At 36.6% G+C, this 18041-nt stretch overlaps 1 protein-coding gene across 1 annotated transcript in view; it reads left to right on the top strand.

Annotated features, from left to right (window-relative positions):
- SLCO4C1 (solute carrier organic anion transporter family, member 4C1) overlaps positions 1-18041 on the top strand; it is a gene marked incomplete at both ends in the record, with an annotated part of 28442 nt that overhangs the window by 1133 nt on the left and 9268 nt on the right. The window contains 7 exons of the mRNA XM_009083648.1: positions 4222-4485; positions 8654-8848; positions 10829-10925; positions 11719-11840; positions 12729-12844; positions 13140-13284; positions 15135-15330. Coding sequence (XP_009081896.1) covers positions 4222-4485; positions 8654-8848; positions 10829-10925; positions 11719-11840; positions 12729-12844; positions 13140-13284; positions 15135-15330 — 1135 coding nt within the window. The remainder of the gene's footprint in view (positions 1-4221; positions 4486-8653; positions 8849-10828; positions 10926-11718; positions 11841-12728; positions 12845-13139; positions 13285-15134; positions 15331-18041) is intronic.

Here is an 18041-nt window from a genome sequence, read left to right as displayed (position 1 = left end):
ACTATACTGAGGTAACTGAGATGGTGCAAGAACTGACTGGGAATCTCTGCTTAAAATGTAGAAGGATTTGACTGTCTTGTCTTTTCACTGAGAAACCCTGGCTCCTCCAAGAGGTGTTTCTGTGTACTTTATCTGAGTTAGACCTGTTTAGAGTCTGATCTTTACTTAGCATACAGTTTTTGTTTCAGAAAAGAGATATCTAGACATTTAGGGCCAACTTCTGTGGTTTGTTTTGGAAGCTGATATATGCATGGCTATTACAGATCTTGTGGTATTCGTAATGATGAGTTACCTGGATTTTCTGAACAAGAATCTTTTCTTTGGTTAGAACATGGAAAGGAAATTGGGTGCTAAACACTCTAGCTGCAGTTCTTTTTGAGAAGTAGGAAAAATGAATTGTTAGCAGCAAGTACTGTGTGTGAAGAGTGAAAACGTTCAGGTCTTGCAGCCTCAGAGTTTAGCTGAAAGCACACAAAATGCAACTGGGATTTTGAAGGCATGAGAGCTAATACTGTACTCTAGTTTTGAATCTAATTATTTCATTTACCCTTCAAATTACAGAAAACATCAGTGATAGAGATAAAGTACATCTATTAAACTTGCTAATGCACCTCTAGAAAAGATTGTCTTAGTGCGTTGTAAATTATTGAGCTAATCTGCAACACGCTTTTGATGAATATAAGTTGTTATACTAGGCTTTTTGTAAAACAGGTGATTATCCTCAGTCAGCTAGTACATGTGTGTAGGTTTCACTGTGTGTGTCTTCTAACTGAAAATGTGTGCTAAAGTTATTTTCAAGCTGCTCTAGAAAAGACATTGCTGTCATTAGCACCTCATATGATGTAGTTCAGCTTCAGAAGATCCCAGTGGAATTTTACTCAATTTGTAGCTGTTTCTGTTTCAAGTACAGGTGAAACCTGTATTTCCAGAATAGAAAACACTGTGTAGAATGTTGTTACATGGCTATTACCAGATGCAATCACACATTTATGCAACTCTAAGTGCCCTATAGAGAGCAGATATTAGAGTAACTGGATATGCTGCAGTTCATAGCTGCAGTAGCAAACAAGGTAGAAGTTATCTCACTATTTTGAGTACAAGGACTGTTTATTCCTCATGTCAATAATACTTTTTATTTAACAAAACAACAGAATCACTGTTTGAGACTGCTCCAGTCTAATCTGTCTAAAAACTTTGTATAGCACTAATATTTTATAGTCTGATTAGATTTGTTACTGGCAGGTCTCCTTAATTACTTTTTTTGTGTGCCCACCAACCACTTCATTAAAGCCAATGGTTCTAACAACTGCAGAGCACTTTTTGTTATTGTTAAATTAATTGCTGAAGAAAAAATGGTGTTTCAAGTAGGGAAAATCAAGTTGGTTTATAATTAATCTGGATTTTACAGGTCAGTACACACTGTACGTAAATCTGAGAGATGTGGCAGTACAATAAGGTTTGTGTTGCGATTAGTTAAAAAATAATTTCTGTGCTGCAATTTAAGTCTTGAGATGTCCTTGCAGAACTTTTTCAGGTGAAGTTAGTATCAGCCAGGTTCCATCTTTCCTGAGGAGACTTTAGTGATTAATTACTAGATAATGACATTGGAGAGGTCATGCTGCCATTCATCACATCTGCATTTTTACAGATGCAGTCTTAATTATCCAATAAAATTAACTGCAAAGGTTTTATGTCTTTTAGGATGTAAATTAAAGGTAAAAGGTAATGCCTTCTAGTTCTGTAATCCCCTGTGTAGCACACCTGCTTCATATGAATGTCTCAAAACCTTAGTAAATGTTTGAAGTGCTGGCAAATGGGAAAAACTTGTTTGTTCATTCCTTCATGCTAGTATTGTTCTTTGGTCAATGCTTAAGAAGAAAAGAAGAAAGTTGCCAAATGTGTAACTAATGGTGTCACCGAAGTCAGGAATAAAACCCCTTAACACCAATGTAGTGTTAAGAACAGGCATTATTTATTATGGCACTGGATGCATGGGGGATTGCTCTTCCAAACATGCAAGCCAGCTATCCAAATGTTTTGCTATTTATACGTTTCAAATCCCAAAGAAATTAGTACTTATTGGTCACAAGTTACCTGACATATCAATTAGTATTCTATCCTCTGTTGGTTAGTGATTCTCTTGCTTTTTGTGCTAATTACTCTACTTTTGAGTTGATGGCTTCTTGGGGGGGGGGGTCTTCCATGAGGGTTTTGAATGGTCTCTGGTGCTCCCTTGTGGTTGTTGTAAAGATGTCCATTTGTGTCCTTTCCATGACATGAGTCTTCCTTCCATATATGGTCTTGGCTTAGCTTGTTATCTTGTTTAGAATTATAAAGTTCCTTATCTTGGTCTTGGTTGACTTCTGCTGGCTCCTCTGCTCTCCTCCAGGATGAGCTGGTCACAGGTGTGAGAATTTATGTCCCTGCGTGCATCTTGTCTGAGGCGCCTTGCAGCAACTCCCCCTTTGAGATTTACTAAGACAGTTAGTCTTATCTAAATTCCTCTCACTAATTAATACTACTCTACTAATTTTATAACATAATGAAGAACTTTGAAAGCAATCATAACTACTTGAAAGTCATATATTACAAGAGGAGGGTGGGTACAGTACAAGGCTGTAACAACATAATCTGATGCATGTTTATTTTTCTTTCTGTGCATTCTAGGCCCACAAAGCCACGGGAGTTAAATATATGATTCCAAAGGGTTAACCTAGAAACAGGGAGCTGTGCTCTTAGATCCTCTGGTATCAATGGCAGTGGAGGAACATCTGAATACTTTTGTTAATCCTGTATGAATTTAAGTGTGATGGCTAGACTAAGAGGTGAAACTGTCAACCTTAATAGAGAAGCCATAGTAGGATATTGCAATAAAGATTGTGCCAACAGCTGCCTCCTTATAGAAAGCTGAATTGTTTGGCTTTGGTGGGGATTAGAAAACAGATGGTTGATTTGGAGTAATATTTTAAAATACGATGGAGCACTCTAAGGAGATGCTGAAGTTCAGGCCAAGTAGTTGTACTTCCGGACGGTGCAGTGCTTTCTGAAAACTAACTTAAACCTTTTCCTGTCACCAGTCCTTTTGTTGTTAGAACAACAGTAGAGAATCATGTTTGAATTTTAGAAAGAGTAAGAATAACTATAAGGCCTGTGTCATGAATGATGTTAATTAGTTACCTATGGATTACAGAACTCCAAGTTATTTGCGACAGTGACTCATACTTCCTAACATTTTATTTTTTTTTGCAGGTGTGTATTTTATTATGGGCACAGTTAATTAGACTACGATGAAGTTATCTGACACTGTTATGTAGTACAGCTATTAATCTTGCTTGTAACAGAATCCTATTTTGAGGCTTTTGAAAGAAACTCCTGGTGTTTCACATAGAAACAGAATGGGAAGCAGGACAGGAGATTTGAATTAGAATCTACAAACGCTTTTGTAAAAATGTATAGTGTGTATAAACATGCACTGGTAATTGCAACTTACTTGCTTCTACTTTTGGATCTTTGTTTTTTGCTGTTCATGTGTGTTTCAGTAGGTAGCTCATGCAATGCCTTTTTTCCAGGTTGTTGGATATTTTTGCTTTAGGGAACTTAAACGAGGGCAAACTTTTTTTTCTCTATTCAAATAAGTCACCCTAGTTGCTTTGAACCAGTTATGAAGTATTTTAAAATAGCTTTGCACTTTGTGTAGGGACGCATGGCTGTTCCAAAGCCTTGTTGTCGAACAAACAGTTTCCTCCCTGCCATCACAAAGGGAAGATACAAGAATTTGAAAGCTGTGTCCTGAATTTGTTTCAGTCATAGCTTGTATTCTAATGCAAGTCATAATTTTGACTAATTTCATCCTATTGCATACAGTATTTTATGACACTGTAATGGATTATGTTTGAAATATGTGCTTCAAATAGGATCTGGAACCTTAATACATGAACGGAGTTTGAGGCATGGTGTGTTTCTGGCTAAATGCTTGAATGTCCACAGGGGAACAAAATTGAATAGGTCCTGTGCAGTTTGGCTGGTTTAAGCTGGCACTGTATCTTTCTACTATATACCTGTATTTTAAAAATAGTAAATAGCTTATAATAATTACCTTATAATGTAGCTTTGTAAATATACTGATTTTAATGTTTCCATCACACAAATGTAGATTTACCTTTGCAATGCTACAGAATGAAAGTGTCTTTGACTAATTATCTCCCTTTTTTGTTTTTGTAGGTATTGTGGTAAATGGCCTGATTAACATTAGTATTTCAACTATTGAAAAGCGTTACGAGTTGAACAGTTCCCTCACTGGCTTAATCTCTGCAAGCTACGACATTGCTTTCTGTATTTTGTCACTGTTTGTATCTTTCTTCGGAGAAAGAGGGCACAAACCACGATGGCTTGCTTTCTCAGCATTTATGCTAGGACTGGGCTCACTTGTGTTTTCCTTACCACACTTCGGTAGTGGCAAATACCAGTATGGAGCTAAACATGAAGGTAAGCTTATCCTTATGTTTTGAAAATTATTCCAAAAATTTAAGATCTCTATAGCAACTTGGTGCAATTCTTATTTTGTTACAACATAGTCAGTCTCTGTCAAAGTCCTTAAATGGGGTGCTATCTGTAACACCAAAAAAAACTGAATCTGTGAAATCAGAAAGTTTAAGGGGTGTCTCTCTGCGCAGTGAACTTTGTTTTTCAGAAGTGATCTGGATGTCAATAACAATTCTTGCTCTTAAGCAACATTTGAATAAGATGTTTGTTTTTATACTTGCATTGATTGATGCAATTAAAATTCACTTAGAGATGAAAGATTACTTTTACTTATCATGAATAGGAATCCAGATAGGCCAGCAATGTAGATTATGTGTTCAAGAGAAGTTGTTACTTATCATCTTGTTGAAAGGTGACTACTTCTAGCAGTTCTTTTGTGTTTTAAGCTATTAAAGACATCTTGATTAATCAATCAACAACTTCCTCCAAGTCCTTAAAACTTGGGGATTTACCTGAAATAAAGAGGGAGAAAAAGCAGTACTGAAATCATGTGAGTAGCTAGCTCAGTGCAGTGAGGTTAGTGCCAACTCTTTGTGTTTCAGTCTAGTGGCACACCTGTAGGTGATACAGAAGCATTCAGGTGTGTTTAAAGCAGGATGACTTAATCTTTTAGAATTGTCTTAATTGTTACTGCAGTGTGTAATCAGAATTTTGCCTTCAATGACTAAACATAATGGAGTGCTCACTAAAAAATATCAGTGGCTTTTAAGCAACCTTATGGAAGGTTGTTGATTCTCAAATTAATTTCTTCAGTGTTAATCATGTCATACACTTCTGTGAGCTGTCCAGACGTTAATTAAACAGGTTTGGTAAGTCTTTACCTTGTCTAAAAAATGAGGATCTGAGGTAGAATTTAATAATCATTAACTGAACAAGGCCAAAAGAAAATACTCTTCAGTTTTGGGGGCTAATAAGCAGATGGTTACTTGTTACCCCTTATAGAGGGGCAACAGGTTACTTGCTCCTGACTCTTTTGCAGTCCCATTTCTCTACAATTTCAGTTTCAGTGTTGCCCTCCCTATTTCACTACAGTATGGAAGGGAAGCTGAATTTAATAGAAAAAATTTCAACCTGATTATAGGTGTTGGGGTTTTTTAAAGTGAAACAAGATACTGAGAGTGTGAGAAAGAAGATGGCCAACTCTTGCTGCTGATCTCTCCTTTCAACCAATTTTTTTTAAATATCAGTGAACATGTCACTGTTTCATCAAAAATCTGCCACTTCATCTGCCATTGAGGATGGCTGTTGAGGCTGATACCTTATTAGGGACATGTTCTGCATGGGCTTCTGAAATCTAAAAGTGGTAGGGAATTTTTAATGGATTGTGTTCTTCACCATGGCACTGTCAGCTAACAATAGTCATGTTGTTTTGACTGTAATGCAGCTGTCTATGCTGTGACTGTTGTGAGTGGATTTAAGAACTTAAGATGACTTAAACAAAACACTATCAAAGATAAGTGACTGCGAGTACAGGGAATGTCTGCACCATGACAGAATCAACATAAATCTTCAGATGCATAATTTAGCTGTTAAGAAAACACACCTGACTGCCAGGATTTCTCAAAAATTATAGATAGTGGCTTAGCAACTTCATCAGCCAGTTCCCTCAGGACCCGAGGATGAATCTCATCAGAACCCATGGACATAGCACATTGTGGTTCCTGAGATGGTCTCAAACCTGATCGTCTTCTACAGTGTATTTAGGGGTTTCATCCTCCCAGTGTCCACCTTTATGCTTTTTGGTCTGTTCAGAATGGCTAGAGCACTTGGAGTTCAAGACTGAGGAAAAGAAGTCATTAAGAACCTCAGCCTTTTCTGTATCTAGGCTAGCCTGTTCTCCTGTTTCCTTCAAGACAGGGCCCACATTATCTCTAGCCTTTACACGTGTCATACTTATAGAAGCCTTTCTTGTTAGCCTTAATGTCCCTGCCTAGCCTCAATTCCAACTGTCTCTAGCTTTCTTGACTGTGTTTAGCTAGTTCTGAGGTTGATGAAGCATCTGAACTATGCAAATAGTTGCAGAATTTAATAGCACCACACCCCCAAAACCTTCCCTGCTGCTTATTTGTTTGGATGAGTAGTTTATAGGGATTTAAGTATTTTTGGAGTAAACTCTTTTTACTTGATGCTTTGTATAAAAATCTACCACTGAATTTATTTCTGAACAGCTCTTGTTACTAGTTGTTTACGTGATTATTTATGTCTGTCTATTATATGTCAGTACAATGAGCTTTACCTGCAGGGTAACTTCACGTACAGTTCAGTGCAATATTTAATATGGCTAGCAGGTTAATTAATAGATCAGTTCTGGATTACAAAATACATCTGGTCTCTAGTATAAGGTTTACAGACTTCCTGGAACTTACTGTTTTGCTTTGAGATATGTATACACTCAGAATAAAAGTAAAATAATATCCAACTCTATGAAACTATGTGAGTGTTTATTTGTCATAATACTATTTTCTAAAAATAGTTTAATCCATTTCATATTGAAAGAGTTGCTAGTCTACCTAATATTAAAATTCTTTAGCCACAGCAGACATGTCTTTTGTAATCTCCAGAAAGGTTTCAGACTCAAATTTGTAACCTGGGTGTGAGCAGCTGTTTGTTCTAATAACTTATATAGATTGCATGGACTTGACAGTGCCTCAGCTGGCTCTGATAGGTGCAGTCAGGGGCTCCACCTTGTGGTTTGTCTGTAAGTAAATCAGCCTCATTTAATTAATCAGCAACAGCTCAGGGGACTGTAAAAACTGCATATGCGATAAGCAGGGTCTTGGATCTGAATGAAACGTGTTTAAATCTGCAAAATATGTCAGACTCAGCAAATATGAATTGCAGTTTTTCCCTTGACACAAGGTAAATAACTTCATTGTGAATACAGTCAAACATTGGGACAGATTACCCAGAATTCTTCTAAGTGGAAAGGAAGCAAAATTTTAATGTCTTCTCTTGAGCTGAGGTTTTCTTAGCCCTTATGCTGGCCAGTTTCTGTGCAACAGCATGGTATCACTTGTTTTGTGCTACAAGAAGTAATCATAAAACCCAGAGATGTGTTTATAACACCAGTGTAGACAATTTGCTTTATGTCCCAGAGTGTGGATTGAGCTTGCCCTTTGTTTGCAGGAGTAAAGTGTTCTCAAATGCAGAAGGACCTAAGGGGGGGAAAAAGGTAATAATTTTGTAGCAAAATAATGTTAATTAAATCAGTTGATTTGTCTGACCTGAAAAGTATTTTCATATGTTTGTTCCTTGTGGCTTGTTTCCACCAAACTGATGGGTTTATCCTTTTCCTTAGGGTGAAAAAACCTGGAAAGAATCATGCTCCTCTCTTTCATCTTCTCACTTGGCACTGTCTGTTACTAAATGTGCAGTGATAGCACTGCCTTGTAGTGCCAAACATTATAGGAGCAGACACAACCTTATGCTGCTGTACCACTGCTGTCCTCTGTGTGTGTGCACCAGTACGGAGGCTTTAAATTAACTTCTCATTTTGGAGACATGGCAGTGTGTCCTCTATGAGAGACAGTGGTGTAGGTTTTTAAGGTGTTTTTGTTTTCTGGGGAAGCACTTCTCAAAAGAGTGAATGAGAAAGAAGGCTTAGCTTTGCCTATGACTGACTATACTTTGCAGCAGCCCAGTTTTCCTCAGGTTGCTCAGACTTCTGTCACTTAAGAGCGGAAGTTGTTAGTGTTCCTTAGAACCATTATAAGGTACAAGAACAAAATGAAGTGTCTGTTACCTAGGAGCATTTGAGCCTGTTGAATAACTGTTTCACGGGTGGTTGTTTTCTTCTTTTTCCATACATCTGCCCAATAAAGTTTTCAGCAAGCCAAAGCATTTTAATAAAGTTATTTCATTCATCGTGCCTTCCTCGTCTACAAACAAAAACCAAGCCATAATAGTATTTCTTTGGGGGGATATAATATCATAGAATGCTTGGCACTGCCATATAGGATATATTAATAGGTGTGAAATTTAAAATGGGAGTCTGACATAACAGCACTTCATTTGTAGTTTAGGTTTTGGTGCAGGTTTTGTTCTTTTCTTCTGTTGGACTGTGATGACCTGGGTAACAGAATTTTAAATTCTTGCTGCCTCTGTTTTTCAGATACATGTCAGATTTCAGAAACAACCTCTACCAACTTCACTTGGAATGGTAGCAAAAAGTCTTCGTTTTCCTACTATCTGTATGTATTTATCCTGGGACAGCTGCTGCTGGGAGTTGGAGGAACTCCACTATATACTCTGGGGACAGCTTTTATTGATGATAGTGTTCCAAAACACAAGTCTTCCCTTTATATAGGTAACTTTTAAACTGTTTATAACACCTTGTCTGGATAGATTGTAGACTGCAATGCCTCCCAAATGACTTACCTAATTAAATCAGTCTTGTTTACTTACGTGCATAAAGTGTCTCTACATCAGTTACTGTGCAATTTAGGTCTTAGTCTGCTCTAGCACTTCAGTTGATGCCAGCAAATAGAATAGTTGCATATGATAAACCCTAAGTAACAAAGACTGGTTTTATTTTTTGAGGTTTCTTTATTTTGAGGGAGATATTACTGCAGTTCTATTTCATTTCCCTCCACCCCAACCCTGAAGCTAATGAAATAGATAGAGCAGGATGAGGACTGTCTGCATGACTGGGGGATCAAGAAGTAGCCTGAGTGGTGTCAGCTTTAATACTTAAAAAAGACCTTTACAATAACCTAATGCATGCACAATCTTCAGGTAACTGTTGAGTTTGGAAGAGCTGTGCATTCTGCCTTATAGAACAAAACTAGAACACAAGCGAGTGTACAGGTAGCAATGTTAAGCATTAATTATTTTTCTTGCTTTCATACAGTGTATTGAGGATTTAAAGTATAGTGTGTTGCTTTGCCTAATGCAAGAAGGCATGTGCAATGCAGCAAAAAAACCCAAAACCCCACCCTGATATAAAACTTTGTGTAAATAGCTGCTAGCACTGTTACTATGAGCTTGCAACTCATAGTAAAGGTGCAATTGGTAGTTTCTTTCTCTTCCAATCTGGGTGCATTTTCATGAGGATGGTTCTGCTCTTGCTGAATTGCTACATCTACAACTAAAGCCACTGAAAAGTTAAGCAGTTCTAAATGGCAATTTAAACTGAGTGACCTGGAGAAAATAGACTCGTTTGAAGTTCAGTTTGAAGTTCTGTAGAACGAGTGTGAACTGAACTAAGAAAGATCCTATGAGCATGCCACTATTTCCAAAATAGAGGAAAACCTGAGTATTCTTACTCAATATCTATTTTTACTTACTCGAGTCTTTCCTTGTGAATTGCTTCCCCCTCTTTGCACACTTCTCACCTTCCCACCTCCCCCATCATTCCCTCTTGCTGTCTAAATAGGATCCAGGCACTTTGGAAACATGAGAAATCCAGTTTCTTCAGCCTGGGGAGGCAGCATAGAATATCAGCAGCAGAATGCATATTTACTAATTGTTAGACACCTCTAGTTACTATGCATTGCAAGCCTCAATCTGCAGAGATAGTGCTTCTGCTAGCAGTGAGTGCTAAGCTGTCACAGAAATCTGTCTCATAGGCCAAAGAGGCTATGATGACATTGAGAAAACCTTGTGCTTTTTAGTAGGGTACGGTTGCACCTGCAGCTTTGCAGATTTTTTGTTGTTTATTTTATTTTTACAGTAGTTTTAATTTTTTTTTATTTTATTTTCAGGGTTTTTTTCAGTTGTTTTGGTTGGTTTTGTTTGTGTTATGTGCTGTTTGTGTTTGGGTTTTATTCAGTCGTTTTCTTTTTTCAGAACTGTCAGGAGCTGTCGAGCCCTAGCTTTGTATTTTAAGGCAGATGCTGCTCCAGAGTCAGACATTTTAATGAAACTCTGGGTCTGGTCTTGGAAGATCTAGAAAAACAACTTGACACTCAAAAGTAAAAATAAATAGGTTTTTAAGACTGTGGTCACACACTGTTAACAGCTGATACTCCTAACTTCACTTAGACTTTTACATCAGTTAACTTTTGATTGTAGACACGAAATGTGTGAAAGACAATCTAATAAAGATGCAGTCAGTAAAACTTTTTTTGCTGAACTTCTGAGTTGCAGCATTTAATGAGAGCTACAAAAATTTTGTTGAGGCACAAGTATAAATTTTGTCTTCAACATGCTATAGTTGAAGTAATGACAATGAAAGAACAGGTTGAATTACAGAAACCATTTGGTCTTTAGTTGATTTAAGAATTTCATTGAAAGAAAGCTTTAAAAAAAAGAAGTTATGGTGAACTTACTGTATTTTCTCTTCTAGGAATTGGCTATGCTATGTCTCTGCTGGGTCCAGCTGTTGGCTATGTCTTAGGCGGGCAGCTGCTTAAGGTTTATATTGATATCCAGATCCCAGAAAGGCAAGATTCTTTTCCTCATAATTTGTATTAAAATCTTCAACCTTTCTCCCTGTGAGGAGAAAGAGTTTTTGTTCAGTAAATACTGCATTTTTAAGAGCTTCATTAACTTGGTAATAAGTTGCATTCTTCAAGACTTCAAGCAAGTGAGTTTCCACAGTGAGCAGCCACTCCACTGTGTGTGGAAGTTTCTCTGTAATGCAATTTAGGGTTAAGCTGCACCTACTGATTGCTTGTGCAAGAAGTTTCCCTGAGTTGGGATATGAGGAATAGGAGGTGCTGCTTAACTGGTAGGGAAGAGACTGTTAGAAAGTCTACCAGTTGAGTAACAGTCCACTATTAAAAAAAATGGTGTAAATTGTAATACTATCCAAGCCAACAATTTAATTTACACTTTTATTTCCTGTGTTTTAGGGCCTTCAGATCCATACAATGGCATTTTGAACTGCTGTGTTGGCTTTGGCTTGATGCATTGGTTATGAAGAGGCTTTCTAAATCCAGCTTTTTCAATATCTTAATAATGTTTCATGATCTTGAAACCAGGGCCAGAGTAGCCTTTAAATCAGAGTGACATTGACTTACAAGTTGAAAGCTATGTTTGGTAGAATGCAGTATTATTATTATTATAGACCCAGTGAATGTGCTTTAAACAGGCAAACAATAAATTTAATACATGCAGAAAACAAGAAAATTACAGTATTAAAAGGCTTTCCATTAAATCAGTATTAAAAAAAAAATATTCCAGCTCACTGAAAACTGAAATTGCTGATTGAAATTTTCTGAATTATTTTGCCAGTACAAAGGTGGATCCAGATGACCCACGTTGGCTTGGAGCATGGTGGATAGCATTCCTTGCATGCTGTTTTGCCATTTGGCTTCTTATAATACCTTTTTCATGCTTTCCAAAGCATCTACCAGGTAAAAGTTTAGCAATGATGGGCCACTCTGGAAGCGAGATTTGTTTATATTTGTGAGTTATAGACTGCTGGACTGAATGTTTCCTCCTTGATTGTGTTTCTTGGTTAACTGGCTAAAATCTGAGGATGCCTTTTTTTTTTTTTCCAATATGAGCTTTTAAAACAAGGCAAATGGACTAGAGAGAGTATCTTGTGTATATAAAATGTTGTAGGAGTAGGACTGGAAATAGGTATACCTGAACATAGAAACTGATGGTGAAAGTTTGAAAAATGGGTGCAGCTAAGGCCCCAGGACAATTTAAAGCTGCTGTGTTATGTGTCGAGAATCTTATGGAAATTCCATTGCCTTAACTCACACATTGTTGTCTTTGGCTATAATGACTTGTTGGTTTGAGTGGAATACTCAAGCATTAATCAAAGTATCCCAGAGCAGTCTTCTAGAAAATATACTTTTAATATAATTTCGGATGAGGTAGATATTATCTAGGAGTCCCTTGGAAGAGCATACAAAAGAATTTACTAATCTCAAGATTTGAGATTCTCTCAAAAGAGAAATGGAGAAAACAAACACTGAAGTAGGGAACCGGGGAGAATGTGAGAATGATTAATAGACAATAAAATTGATGAGCTTCAGGATGCTCTGAAATTTTAACAATATCCCTGATAATTTCTTATTACAACCAGTGGAAACATGATGCTTTCAACAATTTTTTTTCAGTAAGAATATGTTATTGATCTTTCTATAGATGTGTACCAATAGAACAATAAGAAGACCTATGCCGTCTGAAATAGTTTCTGAAGTAAATAAAACACTAATTTTTGTGCCTTTTTGACATTAAGATCGTGGGCATTCAGTGTTTTCATTGTCAATAAATGTGTCCATTTGTAGGAACAGCAAAAATACGGGCTCAAAAACTCTCTGAAACTCACGATGATGGAAGTGAGACACTGGTTCAGACAAAGAATATTGGAAAAAGTTTTAAAGACTTTCCTATAGCTCTCCTGGTAAGGATTTCTGAAATTTTCTTAAACAGATATATTCTGAGAAATTAAATTCTTTTTCAGGTAACAGATAGGCCTTTAGAAAGGTAATTGCTTCTTTATCGTGTTGTGGTAGGGAAGTTCCCAGTGCTACTGATAATTCAATGCATATACATTCTGTTGATACTTAAGATTGCTGAAGCAGAAAAACATGTTGCTGAACTTCTGCCTGACAGTTCCTGTTTTAAAAAAATAGTGACTTCTGTTTTGTGCCAAAGTGAAATAATTTCCTGAGCATTATGCTAATTTCTCCCCATAGATACTGTTGAGGAATCCAGTGCTTATGAGTTTGATAATAGCCAGTTCTTCAGAAGCTTTAGTTGTTGCTGGATTTGCCACATTTCTACCAAAGTTCATAGAAAATCAGTTTGGAAAGTCATCAAGCTTTTCTGCAGTTCTTGGAGGTAATGTAGCTTTTTGTTTGCAAATCTTAAATTTATTGTGTTAAACACCTAGTTATCATTATAGGTGGATGATTCTATGGATTTCTTGTGTTTGTGTGAGATATTTGTGGATGTACTTACATGGAATGCAGTTTTCACATCAGAAGCAGTATTTTATATTATTCTTGCCAGTTCTATGAAAACTCTGGTGCTTAATTCATCAAGGGTGCAAGTCTACTTGTTGTCCATAGGTTCTGAAGACTTGATACTAATATTCCAAGTAGAATGAGAATTTTGTGTACTGCTGGAACTGTAGTTTATTACTTTCTTATTCTTGGTGAAAACATTTGATTTTCCTCATTTAAAATCAGCTGAAGGAGCATTAGCATCTTAGTCCCTACTAAAGCAATCAGTATGAAGGGCAGCTGGAAAAAAGGCAGTGCTTATCACAAATAAGGAGTTGACTTTGCCTTTTTCTTCTCCAATTTCACTATAACATTACAGGGAGATAGTTTACAATGAAATGACTAATCAGGATATATTATAGAACTATTATGTTAACTGCTTCTATAGTTGGCTTTCTGTCAATTATTCCTGTTATCTGGTATGCAGAAGTAATATGTAGAGCAGGCTAAGGCTATGAAAAACTGAGTATTGGAGAAACAGAAAAATCTGATGGAAGAGCTGCACTAGGTATGGTCATGTGATTAACTGACACAATTAACTTCTCAAGAGAAGCAACCAGATCAAGGCAATAATGTTGATAATGGCCAGCAGATGCTTGCAATATGGCAGCCTTGATGTTTCTGGAATATGTCTTGCTAAGTTACTTCAGCTGTAGACTGGTGCAATGTTCTGCTATTCCAGCAGAAATATGTTTGGAAGAGACTTTCTGAATGACTTACTCCTCTGGCTAATACTAGGTAGTACTATTCACACATTACTTCAAAACATAGTTTCTTCAAGTTTTACATGGAGATACATTGGCATACATGCTTAATTGTTAAACAAAGACCAGAACTGAAGTGGAAAACTGAGTGTTGATTTTTTTGTCTATAGACCATGCCTGAATGTCTTTGAGTTGAAAACATTGATAGTGCTTTTTAAATGTACCTGCACTGATGTTGAGCTAGCTAGTCTAAGTGTTACCAATAGCCATGACAACTGTTTAAAATGCCTTTGACTGGTTGTCTGTGGCCTGTGCAGTTTTACCATTGTACCTGTCTTCAAAGTTAACTGTCTCATGTCTGCGCAAGTTGTACTGAGTCCAGTGTCATATTCTAGATTTGCCATATATAGATGCTCAGTCATTATCTGGAATACTAGTAGTGCAAAGAGGATAAATCATTGTGGCCTATATGGACTATGACCCAATACTCTAAACTTTTAAAAATCTATTTGTAGATTTCCTGATTACATCTTGTGTTGTTTCTTGGATATAGTGATTATATCCTGTTACTAGAAAATTCATAACACATGTATAACAATGAACATGAATATATGAAAAAAACACTGGAGCAATGTAAGAGCATTTTCTGTTTTCGTGAAGTGGCCTACTAGTGTTCAGAGATTCATGGCCAATATGTAGTGCTGCTAAATAATCCAGTTTTGCTGTGTTGAAGTTGGGTTTTGGACAATTATAGATTACACTGTCAAGTTAAACTTCTGAAAAGGCTAAAGGTGGTGTAATAGTAGAATAAATTACTCATGCCATCAGATTCTGGTAGTATGGTTTGAAAATGGCATCACACAAACTGCATTTTACAGATAACTCTTGTGATATTTTTTCTTAACATAAAATTTCAGTCTTAATTACTTCACAATTATATCTTGCATTATTATATAATTGCTGGTGTCTTGTTTTCCTCTAGGGCTTGTATTAATTCCAGCAGCAGCACTAGGCCAAGTCATAAGTGGCATCTTGGTTTCCAAGTGTAAAATGGATTGCAAAAGCATAATCAAGTTCATGATAAGTACTTGCTCAGTGGCCCTGCTATTAAACACAGTGTTTTTATTTGCTACATGCAGGAATGAACCTTTCGCAGGTGTCTCTGAAACATATAATGGGTAAATATATTTTAATGCACTCTTGGGTTTGGTGTTAATGTTTAAATAGGTTACATCACAGAATACAAATGTTTTTGAAATGCTGCATTTTACCTTTATGTATGAAACCAAAATGTTTTATGGAACTCTAAAACTTTGTCTTGGAATCTTCTTGTAATAGATAAGAAAATATATTGATGCCTTGCCTGTAAAATGTTCTGAGCAGGCTAGTCCTGCTTCACCCAAAAATCTCAGCTTCTCTAACCACTGTAGATGTAGTAGCCGTGGCATTGACTAGAGCTAATTTTGTATTGCTATAGAGGTAATGTCTTTTCTATCTTGTTCTATTAGCCAACTCTTGTCAATCTGGGCAGTTTGTTCCCAGAAGCAGTCATCAGTTTCATAAGAGCACACTGAGGTGCAGTGCAGCTTAAACTGATTGCAATTTCTTCAGCAGAAAAGCGGATGTTAATTTATTATCAAGTTCTAGCACATCTTGCCTTCATTTACAAAGGCAGCTTTCTGTTTTTATTTCCTGTATATTGTCTGATAGAGGTAGAAATTCAATGCAGACACAGCTCAGTGACAAAGTTTTAAAATATAATGGGTGGAGTAATATGGTTAAGTAGTAACATAGTTCAAAATATTTTGGCTAACGTGTATACAAGAGACTTCTCTAAACAATACGTACTTTTTTTCCCCTTAAACAATGCAATTATGCCTAATGAGAATATAGAGTGTCGCTCACTTTTCGATATTCGTAGTAATGGTTGTAATTTCTAGGATGTATTCTTCCTGTTGCTGTGAACAAAGCTTACTCTGGAAACCAGTAGGGCAGGAGGAGAAAGTCAGAAAAGTGAAAGTAAAATGAAATAAAATTAAAGATAAATGTTTGCAAGGATAAGCTTTCTTTAGATGGAAATTTTAGGTCCATATGTAAAACATCGACACTGAATGTATGTGATGAAATCACCACCATAAGTGCTATGTTTTAGAAAATGTCAAATCATGCCTTATTAAGAAAATAACTGTAAGATGATAATGTTTTGATTCTCCTAGTTACAAAAAGTATGCATTTCTGTAGTGCAAGCATTGTTTAAAAGCAGGAGGAAGGCAGCTAGCTGTTCCAAAACTCTGCTCTCAATTGGTCAGTTAGTCTGTCATGAATTAACAGAGCCAGAGGCAGCTTCAGGTGTTTGAGGGTCTGCCAAAGAGCCACATGCTGCTGTGCAAAATAACTCTGCTAAGCTAGGGACTCCTAGCTGCCATTTGATAAAATGGTAAAAATGACCAGTGTGCTGTGCAACTGGGTGAATAACTTGGCAATGCCTTATGATTGTTTTCCCCAAATCCCCCATTTTAGAAAAGGGCTATGTACCACTGTCTTGTAGAAAAGTAGAATCTGTAAGTTCTGCTCCAATGCATAAAAAGGCATTCAAACCTAAAGTCGGAGGAGTGTTGCCCTTTACTGACACAATAAAATGAAGTGCATCGTGAAAATGCAGAAGATGGGTTGGGGAGGAAATTGGCTTTCTAGCCTCTAATGCACATGCAAATTGTTTATAATTTTTTTCCTAGAAGTGTTAGCATCTAATGAATAGTTAGGCTTATATGGTTTCTTTGTCTGATTAATTATTATGCCTTTTTACTGTCTTAAAATTATCATGTAAGAATAGAAAAATGATGAAAAGTCACATCTCACTTATGGAGGCAACTAAGTGCACAAACACCACAGAACGTGATGGCAGCTAGTTTTCCTAGGTCCTGATGGGAATTATTGATACAAATAAAATTGATGAATAGTAGAAAATTTTCCCAAAAATGTAGAGTGACATGAAAGACTAACCAGGTATTTTTTTGCGTCTCTTAAGCAAATGAAAAAAACCCCACAAATAAACAAAACAAAAAATCCAAACAACCCCCCCTCCAACCAAAACCATAACCAACCAATCAAAAAACAACACGAAAGCCCTCCCCCAGCCATCTCCAAATGTAAAATAAATAAGCTTAGGTTAATGAAACAAATTCAGAAGACTTGGACACAGTAGTGATTGAATGCAGTGGTGCTTGAATGCAGTGCAGCTTCCAGATCTGTAACAGAATAGATATTTAGTGCTGTGATACATTAACCGTTCATTTGTATTTCCTTTTCCAGAAGGTGAGCATAAACTAAGTGAATAAACCAAAATTCTTACACTGGTGACTGAAAAAAAAAAATCCTCAAAGCCCAAGTTTTATCTAATTCAATCATGCATGTTGGACTATACTTTGTTGGGCGTGTGACCTGCATCTGAGTAGTTAGTGGCACTAATATAATGCCAGTTCTGAAACTGTTTTCCATGAAGCAATAAAATATTTAGTGGTGTCTTTTAGTGTCTGACTCCTGCTTATGCCACTGAAGAAATGCTTTTGAAAGAATAAATTATAAGACTGCTCTGAGGGTTAAATTGGAAATTGATGCAGATTCATTTTAGTGGAGAATTTCAAGAAATTCTTCATGGCAGACATTCTCTTTCAGTTAAAAATAGCCTGGAAGGGTGAGGAGACATTTTGTAGGTTTAGTCCCAGAACTATATGAGTACAGGATCACTTTTGAGTTAATGTGTTAATGAAAGCAGTATATTGTTTGTGGTAATGCTGTTTATTACTAAATTTGACTATAAGCAGAACGAATATGATTTATTTTGACTAGTGAGCACTTCAAAGATTTATTTTTTTGCATATTATATAAC

Source organism: Acanthisitta chloris, unplaced genomic scaffold (assembly GCF_000695815.1).
Source record: "Acanthisitta chloris isolate BGI_N310 unplaced genomic scaffold, ASM69581v1 scaffold25571, whole genome shotgun sequence".
In the NCBI taxonomy this organism is placed as follows: domain Eukaryota; kingdom Metazoa; phylum Chordata; class Aves; order Passeriformes; family Acanthisittidae; genus Acanthisitta; species Acanthisitta chloris.
This window is presented reverse-complemented; position numbering and strand designations above follow the sequence as displayed.